The following is a 12,949-nucleotide window of genomic DNA, read 5'->3' as shown; positions in this document are numbered from 1 at the left end:
AGAATAAGACATAATGGATACTGTGAGATGTAAAATCCTACCTTTTTTGGATTTCGAATTGAGATTTAAAGTGATACCCTCTTAATTGAGAATATCGATTTGCAAGCCCTTGACGAAGGGCTTGCAAATCGTGTGAACAAGTTGAAAGTGATTTACTGACTTAGTCAAAATAATCGTTTCTTTCTGCATGTTTACAATCGATCTGGTACAGACCAGTGTATGGTGAATACAATGTGAGGCAGGGGATTCAGCAAACAAGCAGCGCAGGATGGCATTCTTGTCATGGTCTGGGGGAGTCTTCCTGGCCTGTTATCCAAGCAAAAGTATCATCTGACATTTGTTGACTATTGTTTTTGATGATGCTCTCAGTTTCCTACATGTTCAGTATGTGAAAGAAAAGGCTAAATTGTTCCTGAGCCGAATCAAACAGATAACAAGACAAGACTGGGGTCTTAGAGGTCAAACCTTACGACTTCACTATAATTGTGTGTTTTTGTCGATAATTTCTTATGGAGCTGGTGCATGGGGCTTTAGAGCCAATAAAGTTGCTGTAGTAAAGCAACTGTTACAAGCGCAGAGGGCTTCCCTCCTGACCATGTCAAGAGCTTGTCGAACTACCTCCACCATGGCTCTTCAGGTTTTGCTTGGGAAACTACCTGTCCATTTTGAAGTTCAGTACCGCTACCTTAAGTATCACCTTTTGAAGAAAATACCATTGACCTATGATAACATCCAATTAGATCTAAGTGCTCCCATTAAGACTGAAGACAAGATTAAGGCAAATTTTTATTGCAAAATAGCAGCAGGAGTGGTCTTCATCTGATATTGGTGCAGTCACAAGGGACTTTCTGCCTGTAGCAAGTGAAATTAAAAAGGAGGAGTTAAAGTGGTTTTCGCCGGGCTTATATGGTATGTTTATATTAACTGGCCACGGAAGTATAAATAGTAAACTTCACAAACTTTGACTTTCACCAACAACATCTTGTTTGTGTAGCCAGGAAGAAACTGTTAACCATATTCTTCATCAATGTCATTATTATAACGATCTTCGACGTGACCTATTTAGTGTAGTTCCTAACTTGGACTCCAGCAACAATAAAATTCTGGTTGAGTCTCAGACAGCTTTTAACGCTATGAATGTGTTTGCTTCTCGTGCATTTAAAAGAAGAACCGAAATTAGGTCCTAGTTTTACTGTTCCTGCGATTTCTTGGATCCTTTATTGGATTAGGAAAGAAATATCTCTCATTTTTGATTGGATTCTATATTTGCAACTGATTAGTATCATTAAGTGCTACACTATACTTTCCTGGATTTTATAATAGACTTGTTCTTGATGTGGAACTGTTTTCAGCAGAATAGGTATTTATTGTATAAGGAATTTTGCTCTACTCATCGAGATACTATTTGGCCTTTAGCGTTTCATAGTTTTTGGAATTAATATTTCTTTGTGAGTGAATACCACTGTGACATTTCATATTACAGACTTTTCCTAGTAACTCTGTTATTAACTATCTTGGACGATTATCTTAGACTTTTTGGGCTCTCTTAGAGTTTGTATTTAGGCAAGAACTTTTTAAAACATAATTTTGAACCCTCCCTAATGTGATCTCATCTAGGATTTGGACATGTATATTATTTTTGCGTTAACCCTGAGACAATTTTATTTATTGGGCCAGGTTATGGTACTACCCTGGCATTACATTGGACGAATCTGTACATAGTGTATATTCTGCTGTGTTCCTGAAGAAGAGAGGATATTGCACATAGTGTCTTTCTGTGGAGCTTTTCAGAATTCGTGGAATTTGCTTTCACTGTGTTTTTTGTTAGAAGATCAATTATTTCTTCAACAACTGAAGACGTTCTGCCTACAAGGGGTTAGGCAAACTGTAAATTAAGATGTTTTGCTGATCCTAGTTCCTAGGATGGGATTTTCCATGAGATAGGTCTCCATGGTTAGAGAAGTTAGTCCACTTCTTCCTACTTTATTCTTGCTTTACTTCTTCTCACTTCTAACTATTGGAGAGTCCATCTGTTGATTCTCCTCTATTCTGTCCATTTACCTCCCCAGATCCCAGACTTCTCCCTCTGTATTCCTCTTCATTCTCTTTTTCGGGCACTCTCAGGTGTTATGCCCTGGGCTTGCCCAGCAGGAGATAATTGATCCTGGCCGCCTCCACGTGGCGGGGATGGGGGGGTGAGACGTAGTGACCAGGTGTTACTGCTTCTTACCTGCTAAGAGCCAGGCACCGGCCGATAACATAACAACAGAACACATCATAACACTTACACGTCCAACACACTGCATACAATTGGCCGGTTTTGGCATAAGCTTCAACACAAGAAGTACAATAGCGGCTTATGGGGGAAACCCTGGGATCCGCCACAACAACACATGAATATCCCTGAATATCCCCCCTGTGAAATCTTGCGGAGATGGGGGGAACCCCTGGTTCCTCTGTACCTTAAACACTTTACATCTGACTATTGTTAGAACAAGTGCAGTTGGCGTTCCTCTTGTATTCAGAGGCGCCTCCGTAGCCAGGTGGGAAGGAGCAGCAGTGCGTAGCACACTCTTCTTGATTAGACCGGGGTTCGAGCCCGTCACCACCAAATATGGAGGATGCGGAAAGGTCAGGGAATGACCACCGCATATCCCGGAGCAATATGGCCTTAGTTGCTAATGCTCCTAAAAACCAAATAACAACAACATCTTGTATTCAGACAACACAGCACACCATACCAGAAAATAAACTTGTGCTGGTATAGTTTACAGAACGGAATATTTGACTCTCCTCCCTTGCTCTGCTAAATGACTCAGATGTTATACTCGCCGAGCATCAATGAGATGAACTGTGCCACGTTTGTGGTATTTTTGGGAAACTCTGCAGGCAGTGCCATTTCAGATACGTTTAGTAATTCTCTGATCTCCATGCCACTCTGTTGGATCCCTTAGCCTTGTCACATTCGCATGGTATTCGTATGTCAATGATTACTCTGCCTATTTTTTAAATTAATTTTTCGTCATATTGACATGATGCTTTCTGTTCGTGCTTTTATAGCTCCTGATGTGTCCCAACCGCCAAGAATTACAAGAAGAAGTGGACGAAGGATAACTAGCGAAAAGGAACAAGTCACGCTAGTGTGCATCGCTCAAGGATACCCAGTGCCAACCTATAGATGGTACAAAATGCAAGACACCCTTTTGATTCTACCAGAAAATGATCAACGTGTTAGGCCAAATGATGGTATTCTGTTCATTCAGAGCGTCGTGAGGTCGGACAGTGGAAAATATGTTTGCGTCGTTGGTAACAATATTGGGGAGGACAAAGCCACCAATGAGCTAATTGTTGAAGGTAAGAATTTTACTATTAAATTATCGTAATAGCTCTTTAAGGTATATTTTCTCAAGCTCGAGACTTGATAGTTAATACAGAACACCTAGTAAACGGTTATAAAATGATGACTATTGTTCAATCATTAGTAAACCTATTGTCATTCCCATACAGTTGTTTCGGTGTTTCTTGTCACTTTGTAACTAAGTTGCTAATCATAACAGAAGACCAGTAATTAAAACACTGTCTTAAACATCTTTTATACAAATTGGACACAACCATTTGACCCCAGGTAAACAGCAAAATCTCATTGAAAATAAAAAGGGGAGGGAGAACATATCAAACCGAAATCATTAAAGACAGTGTAGTCGCCTGATTTTAGTGCTCTTCGTTTTTAGGTATTTCTATTAAGCTTTTCTGTAAAGTTTAATTAATAATTTAGTATGGTTGGATTCATCATTAAGAGCTGAACAAGAGGATATATCACTCAAATACTGGATTTGCACAGGTAATATATTATTTGTATTGTAAGATGAAAATAGGGCGTTCTACTAGCTGAGCACATTAATTACCAACAACAACAATAACTTTCAGGATATATCGCTGTCGGGATAAACCCCTTGGGATTAACCACGTGTGCTGGCTACGTAAGTAGACAACTAAGAAGCAAGGCGAGCGCTCCAAGTAATCTTAAGACAACGCAGCAAGCAATAATGGTCAAACAATGCACCACCCACAGTTGGCACAATAATCCCTTAATCACCGAGAACACTAAGTACTGGAAAGTTTTAAAGTGCACTATGATGCGCAAATTATGGGGCGCGACACCCAAAAGGGGTCGCGGCAATTTTTAAATAAAATTAGTTATTGTGTACATAAAAGCTTAGAAAAACTTGTTGGCATTACTTTTTAAATACTGTATGTGTAGAGACCTTACTACTCGAACGAAGTCTGAGATACGAATTAACCTTATTGCCACTCTATTTTTTTAGGTTGGTTTCACGTGTGATGCAGGTGGCTTTCTTAATTATTTTCCTTGTGGGTAAACGCCTTAATTTGATCCCTGGCTATATTATTATTATTATTATTATTATTATTATCAGTTTATTTCCTAAGAAACCTTGGGTCATCCCGGGACGGCTCTGTGCCAGAAGGATGTGAATACAGACTAAGGTGCGAGGAACACAATGTACAATAAACAAGGGTACATTCGTGCTCGACCCGAGACTTTTACAGGGTTAAATAAACAATAATGTAAAAAATATACAGTAATATACATGATTACATGAAAACAGAAAGTCTTTGCCATATACAAATAGGCAAGTTAAAAAAAAAAAAAAAAAAAGGCTGTCCAGGAGAAGGGGAGTATTATAAGTTCATAATCTGGTAACAGTTCTTGAGGGTTTCCTTCCTGTAGGGCTTGTCTTCACAGAACCTATCAGGGTGGATCCTAAATATATGAACACACAGAAAGCAGTTGACTAGTGTGACTTCTCAGTACTACTCAAATGCTGAACCGTAATCCTTTTAGCTCTTAATTCGTTTTTTCTACAGCAAAAACTTCTTAAATTGCCCAAAGGCCAGAGGTACGAATATGCGGCGGCAGTAAATAGCAAGTCTGTTGCACGTACGCTTTATTCTGCTTCATAATTCGGTGCTTTCACGTCAACTTGGATGCGTTTTTCATTCTTCTGCTACTTTTTATATTATCGTTGTTTTTTAGAAGAAAAACATTTTACCATGGACAATTGGGTAATCAGAACAAAACGGTCGAGGAGCGACGACAATTATGTTGCTACAGATACTTCAGAAGCTGAAAGAGTAAATGTATCATGAAAATTTGGACACCAACATTATTTCAAGTGTAGTGCAATCACCAATTTCTGGTAGAGAGCCATCATATTTCAAATCAAAAAGAATAGAAAATATTAAGAGGAGTTTTTTTTTTTAAGTACGGCTTCACTTAGTGTTTTTGATGATGAGCAACATCCTTTATGAGTAATATGTTACGAAAAACTGGCTAAAGAAAACATAAAACCTATTAAATGAAAAAGACGCTTACATACGAAACATCCAGAGATAATGAAAAATACTGAATCCTTTTCAAAAAAACAATCCGACAACCATACAAGGTCTGAAATCTTTCATGAAGTAACATAAGCTTTAAAAGAGAATCGTTGGAATTTTCATACCGTATTTAATAAAAAAAAAAAAATTAAATCACATCTATTGCTGAATCTCTTCTTCACCCTGCTGCTATAAAAATGATTTCAATTATGCATGGAGAAAAGTATAGTAACAATTTAAATACAATTCCTCTTTCCAGTGACAGTCTTGCAGCGTATTGCAGTTATCGCGAGTAACAAAATTCAGTTTATTAAATCGATTGAGAGAAAGTGTGCAATTTTTTCAATAGAGTTAGATGAATTCAGAGAAATTTAAAATCTTGTTAATTTTAACTTTAAATTTAAACTTATTGTATACGTGAGATACTGCTAGGAGGGATACTTTTAGAGAATTTTCTATTTTGCAAAGCTTTGGAAGGAAGAACGATGGGCGAGAAGATTTTTGATGTTATAAATATTTTCTTTCAAACAAATAATTTAATGTGGAACAATTGCTTTGCGATTTGTACTGATGGTGCGGCTGCATTAAAAATATAAAATAAAGGTTTAGAAGGCAAGTAAAGGAAATTGCTCCAAATATAGTTTTGAATCATTGCATTCTACAGTACATAGGAAAGCATTAGTAGCAAAGGAAATGCAAACGGATTTTCACGAAGTATTAAAAACCGCGATAAGTGTGATCAACTTTATTAAAAAGTAGAAGCTTAAACAACAGACTTCTCACAATGCCCCTCGACGTGGGCACCTGTACGTGGTGAGGAGACCTCCCAGTGACGCTGCTGGACTTCCAGAATAGCATCACTGGGATCCGGCGTGTTTGCCGTGCGCTGCGACCCGTGGAAATTCGGAAAGGGGGATCCTGGAGGGGCCCAGCTTCAATACACCACTTTGGCCCCTGCTTCGACAAGACGGGTGGTCCTGGAAGGCCCGGCTAGGATCAATCGGCTAGTACGCTCGCCTGCGAGGGTCAACCGTGTCAATGCCACGCCCCTACCCGCATGGTCCGAGGGACAGGATTCAGGCTGGCGGCGGTGCGGGTATAGTGTCTGGGTAGCCCTGGCGTTCCACTCCCGAGCGCTTTTATTGCATGCCGGGTAGTGGGCGTCCCTTTGGGCTCCGTGGTGGGTGGGGAGCCCGGGCACTGAACAATATAAAAAACTCAATGAATCCTGATAAACTTATCTCTTCAGGGGCCCCAACCCGGTCCCTATCTGCAAACAGAGACGAAGACACAGATAGTATTATTAGTACAAAGAGGCAGCGAACTGAAGTACCATCGGGGCCTGTTCCAAGGTTCCTAATTATACACTCCACCGGGGAAAAACCGATTGGTAAAATGTCGCCCTTTTTTTATTCAAAAAGGGTTAGATGGATTAGCAGGTTCACCCAAATCAGTTAAGAGGCTTCGTTCTGGGGCTCTCTTGATTGAATCTAAAAATGACAGGCAATCAGAACATCTCCTCCGAGTAACATCAATCGGAGGAATACCTATAACAGTGACACCACACAGAACACTCAATTCATCGAGAGGTATCATTTCGGAGTGGGACCTTCTCGACGTAACCGAGGAGGAAATCTGCTCCGAATTAAAACCATAGGGAGTTATTGCCGTCAAGAGAATTACTGCCCGAAGGCATGGAAAAATTGTTAAAACCAGGAGCGTTATCCTGACTTTTAACTCTCCTAAACCTCCTGACGATATTAAAGCTGGATACATCAATTGTTCAGTGCGTCCATACATTCCGAACCCTTTACGGTGTTTTAAATGCCAGAAGTCCTTGCATGCGCTCGATGCGGTGCGAAGGACCACGAAACAACAGCATGTTCAGCCGCAAAACCCACCTGTATTAACTGTGAAGGCGAACACCCGGCCTACTCACGAGCATGCCAGAGGTGGAAAGAACAAAAAGAAATTCAACGGCTGAAAGCAGAGCTAAATATATCATACCAGGAGGCAAGGAAATCGGTGAAACCCCTGAATATCAACAAACCTACCTACACCCAGAAGGTAGCAGGGAGATGTTCCGCCGGAACTCAGACGGACATGACCATTCCTCCAAAGGAGTCTTTCACTCCCATCGCGCGTTATCTCTTAAGTTCTCAAAAACCTGCACAGAAAAACCAATCAGCTGCCACTCCTATATCAGTACCTCCTAATGCTCCACAAGTAACAAAGGTAATTATGAAAGAAAAGAATAAGATAGGAGAAGGCTCGCCTACTACCCAAGAAAACATGGATGTCGAGCAGAAGGAGGTACCCGAAGATTCAGTCTTGGAACTCTTTGCGGAGGAAGAAATGGACACGGGACAGCGTTCATTCTTCCACAAAAAAGATAAACCTATGACTGATAAAAGTAAGCCCTTAGCACCTCGGAAGCCGCCTGATGGACCCACCAAGCCAAAATAATGGCTAAATTCCTACAATGGAATTGTCGTTTATTCCGGCGAAATATTGATGACATCAAGGCCCTCCTGCAAAAGCACGAGGCAGTTTGCTTTTGCTTGCAGGAGACGTATCTAAAGGCAAATGATGATCCCACCATGCACAACATCACAATTTTTCGAAAGGACAAAATTGCTGATGGCTCTGCCCATGGGGGAGTGGCTATCCTTGTGGGTAACCAGACTCCAGTGCAGCCCTTGCTAATTACAACTACCATAGAAGCTGTTGCAATTCGCCTTACGGTGGGATTTTTGCCACCTGGGATTTGCCACCTGGGACTGACATCTCCCAGGAAGACCTTGATGATCTTCTAACGCAGTTGCCTCCCCCTTTCTTACTTCTCGGGGTTTTAACGGACATAACACCCTGTGGGTTAGTGCTAACATCAACGGAAGGGGACCAGTCATAGAGCGTATGCTCAATGACAATGACCTTTCCCTTCTAAATACTGGAACAAACACCTTCTTCCACATGCCTACCCGTACTTTTTCTGCCATTGATCTTTCTATCTGCTCCCCTTCTCTACTCCCTTCACTCACTTGGGAAGTGGAGGAGAATACATACGGAAGTGATCACTTCCCTGTGATAACCTTGTTACACAGTGGGAGCCCATGTCTTCCTTTTAGGTTACCACGGTGGAAGTTTGATCACGGTGATTGGAATGCCTTCCAACATCAGGCAAATTTCGACCTCAGTACAGTCAGTCGGGAGCCTATCAGTGACGCAGTAAAGTACATCACAGAAATCATTGTCCAAGCAGCTGCTAATGCTGTCCCAAAAACATCTGCCCGGTTTCCACCATTTCCCAAACCTTGGTGGAATTTACAATGCATAACAGCAAAAAAGGCTCAAAACAAAGCGTGGGGGATATTTCGCCGATATCCTACCACGAACAACCTTATAGCCTTCAAACGTGCACGAGGCAAAGCACGCTATATCCGTCGTCAGAGTCAAAAGGAATCGTGGATCCATTTTACATCATCTATTAACCAGTCTACCAACTCTAAGGTAGTCTGGGATAAAATCCGGAAAATGAAGGGGAAATATACATCCCACCCTTCTTCAATCCTAGATTATAATGGTTGCACTATTGCAGATCCAACTGCAATAGCCAATGCTCTTGGGGAAACATTCTCTAACATCTCCGCAACATCCTCGTACTCCCCAGAGTTCCTGTTCCTGAAACATAAACTGGAAAAACAAGCACTTAATTTTAAGTCCAAGGGCCTCTATCCCTACAACGGGGCGTTCACTATAGAGGAACTGAAAAGATCTCTCACTCTTTCCAAAGCAAGTGCTTTTGGACCAGATGGCATCCATTATGAAATGATTAAACATCTTTCACCAAAATCTATGGATTGTCTGCTCCTTCTGTATAATAGAATCTTTATTGAAGGGCAGTTTCCGGGCTCCTGGCGAAAGGCAATCGTTCTTGCCTTTCCTAAGCCAGGAAAGATCCAAAAGTCACCACCAATTATCGTCCTATTGCTCTGACTAGCTGTCTGTGCAAAATCCTGGAGAGAATGGTTAATTCTCGTTTAATATGGTATTTAGAATCAAATGACCTTCTCTCCAGCATCCAATGCGGCTTCCGAAGGAACCGGTCCACTTTGGACCATCTTATTAGATTGGAAGCATCCATCCGGGATGCTTTCTTAAATCGCGAACACTTGGTGTCGGTGTTCTTTGACATGGAGAAAGCGTATGACACAACTTGGAAATTTGGCATCTTAAAAGATCTGCATAGCCTTGGTCTTAGGGGCAACTCCCAATTTTTATTAAAAACTTTTTAGCCAATCGATCTTTCCAAGTTCGCGTGGTATCCTGGCTCTCTCCTTCCTTCAGTCAAGAGGAGGGAGTACCACAAGGATCAGTATTATGTGTCATGCTTTTCGCCATCAAAATAAATTCAATCACAGAACAACTTCCTCCAACTGTAAACAGTGCCCTCTATGTTGATGACTTTAGCATTTTTTGTCAGTCGTGCAACATGAGGGTTATTGAAAGACAACTGCAGAAAGCCATTGATAATCTGAATTCCTGGGCACTTGCTAATGGCTTCAGGTTCTTGCCGGAGAAGACCGTTTGCGTACACTTTTGTCGTAAGCGTAATCTTCATCCTGAACCCGAATTAAGGCTCGGACAATATGTTATTCCAGTAGCAGCGAACATAAAATTCTTGAGACTCATATTCGATAAAAAAACTGACCTTTTTGGATCATATCCGTCAACTCCGCACAAAGTGCACACGTGGGCTTAATATTCTCTGCTCGCTCTCCTCTACATCTTGGGGAGCAGACCGATGTATCCTTCTTCGGCTTTACCGTGCACTTGTGCGATCCAAACTAGATTATGGGTCCCAGGTATATTCCTCAGCCAGAGACAGTGTCCTGCGATGGCTGGACCCCGTCCATCATCAGGCCCTACGTATTGCTACTGGAGCATATTGCACATCTCCTGTCCAGAGCTTATACGTCGAAGCAAACGAACCACCGTTATCGCTTCGACGTAAGCAGTTGTCTTTAAAGTACGCTGTAAAAGTGAAATCCCTGCCAGATCATTCTACGTGGCCATTCGTTTTTGAGCCACGATGGGAAAATTTATACAATACCCGCAAGATTGCCAATCGTCCTTTTGGTATTCGTCTCCAAGAGCTACTCAAAGAACTTAATATCAAGGTAGACAAGGTTGCCCAAACACCAAAGCAACCCTTTCCACCCTGGCATGCTCATGTCCCGGCATGTGACTTGTCTCTTAGAAATTGGGGAAAGTCGGACACTCCATCATCTGTCTACCTGCAGCTTCATTCAGCACACCGAACTGAATATTCCGACTTCGCGCCAGTCTACACAGACGGTTCGAAGTCGGAATCATATGTGGGATCTGCTGCTGTCTTTACAGACAGCACTACATCGGAGCAGGTTCCCTCTGAATGCAGCATATTTACTGCAGAGCTGCAGGCTATAGAGTTAGCCTTGGATCACATTAGTGAATGCCAATACCAACGGTTCATTTTATATTCCGACTCTCTCAGCATGTTACAGGCCTTAATATATGTGAGATATAATCCTCATCCAGTTCTGTCTAGTATCCAGCAGAAGATTCACTTCCTCCGTGAACGTGAATATGATATCCGCTTCTGCTGGATTCCCAGCCACATTGGGATTACCGGAAATGATTTGGCTGACACCGCAGCCAAATCAGCAATTCCCAATTGATCAGAAAAACATTCTCTGATCAATTGGGAATTGCTGATCATTCTGACCAAAAAATCAGAAAATACATTCCCCAATGGCAGGATTCGTGAATAGACAGACTGCGAATAAATTATATCGTATAAAGCCTGTTATTGAACCGTGGCAGTCTAGTCTGCGCAGGAAACGTAAGGAGGAAGTTGTTCTTGCCTGGACCCGCATAGGACATAGTCATTTGACACATTCTTTTTGCTGAGGGCTGATGACCCTCCTATGTGTGTGTCCTGTGGCACAATTTTATCAATTAGACACCTTTTAATTGACTGTCCAGATTTTAGCAATATCCGTCTTACCGCTTTTAACCATCTGACTGAGCCGTATACACTCAGTCAGATTTTATCCGACAATGACAACGTGTCAGCTGTTTTTAGCTATTTTAAATCAATAAAAGTTTTTAATTGTATTTAATTTATGTTATTGTTACGTCTTTATTGATTTATTTTTTATAATAATCTTTGTTATTATATATCTGGACATGGGGGCCTTACTAATTAGGTCACCGAGAATTTAAATTTTTTTAAATATTACCTAGTCTTGGCGCATTATAGCCTCAGTTGCTAATGCGCCAAAAAAAAAATCCAAACAAACAAACAAACAAACATCTCACAATGCTTTGTAATTAAATGGGATGAAACGCTTCTTCTTATATACGATAGTGGTCGTTGTCCAGTCGTCAAGTGTTGTTGTGACGTCTTTTTGATCTCAAACACGAAGCTTTATTGTTTTAATCGGATAAAAATCAGAACCTTGCTCAATTGTTTACAAATTAAAAATGGCTTGGAAAACTCAGTTCCCTTGCTGATATATTTGTAAAACTTAATTTAGGTCTTCAAGAACAGGGAACAAATATATTAATACTCAGTGATAAAATATAAACTTTCCAAGGGAAGCTTAATCTTTGGAAAAATGAATTTGAGCGTAATAATACTGAAAATTTCCCATGTTTTTCTGATTTTGTTATATTTGACAATGATATTGACATTTTACAATTATTGATATCATTGCCACCCACCTAACAATGCTAATTAAGAATTTTTTCAAATGATTTCATGTATCTCCTGGAAAAAAAATTATTGGATTCGGGATCCCTTTACTTTTGATATTTCTTCATGTCCCAGAATTGCCATTGAACAAAAGGAAGATCTTATCGACCTGTAGTCTGACGAAGTATTACGTGGTCTTGTCAAAATTACTTGTGAAAAATTTTGGCTTTTTCTTCGAGAGGAGTATCCAGAAATATCGAAAATGCGATACAAACATTGCTACCTTTCAGGTCTATATATTTCTGTGCGGTTGTTTTCTCAACATCAACAGCTATAAAAACAAAAAAGCGTTCCTGACTTGATCCAGATGTCATGGGAGATGACATTTGGCGCACTTTCAAATATTGCACCAAATATTATCGGTTATCCAGGCTCGTCCTTCTCATTGTTTTGTTTTGTTTTGTTTTGTAATTGTTCGCTTTTTATTGTTTTGCAATCTTAATTGAAGAATAAGAATTTGATCAGTATTCGAATAAAATTTTCTCCTACATAATTTATGAAATGACATTTTTCTTCTCTGGTCATCAGGGTTTACATTGAAGGATCAAGAAATCATACCGGGTCAATTAAAATGTAAAATTTGTGGAGATAATAAAGAAACGATTATTAAATGCATTTAATGCCTCGGGCTGATCTGTAATTTAATTCTTGTACCAAAATAAACCTTACTGAATTGCCCATTGCTAAAAGAAAGCTTTTTATTTGTGATCAGTGTAAAGAAAATACAAAACAACTTCCTGTAAAGCGCCA

General features: G+C 40.5%; 1 protein-coding gene across 1 annotated transcript in view; it reads left to right on the top strand.

Annotated features, from left to right (window-relative positions):
• LOC150084465 (cell adhesion molecule Dscam1-like) overlaps nucleotides 1-12,949 on the top strand; it is a 421,339-nt gene that overhangs the window by 144,697 nt on the left and 263,693 nt on the right. Inside the window, exon 5 of the mRNA XM_090376247.1 lies at nucleotides 3,061-3,354. Coding sequence (XP_090232373.1) covers nucleotides 3,061-3,354 — 294 coding nt within the window. The remainder of the gene's footprint in view (nucleotides 1-3,060; nucleotides 3,355-12,949) is intronic.

This window comes from Mastigoproctus giganteus, chromosome 6 (genome assembly GCF_048544385.1).
Source record: "Mastigoproctus giganteus isolate SK-2022 chromosome 6, ASM4854438v1, whole genome shotgun sequence".
Lineage (NCBI taxonomy): Eukaryota > Metazoa > Arthropoda > Arachnida > Uropygi > Thelyphonidae > Mastigoproctus > Mastigoproctus giganteus.
The sequence above is the reverse complement of the archived record's forward strand: the minus strand, read 5'-3'. Positions and strand labels throughout refer to the sequence as shown.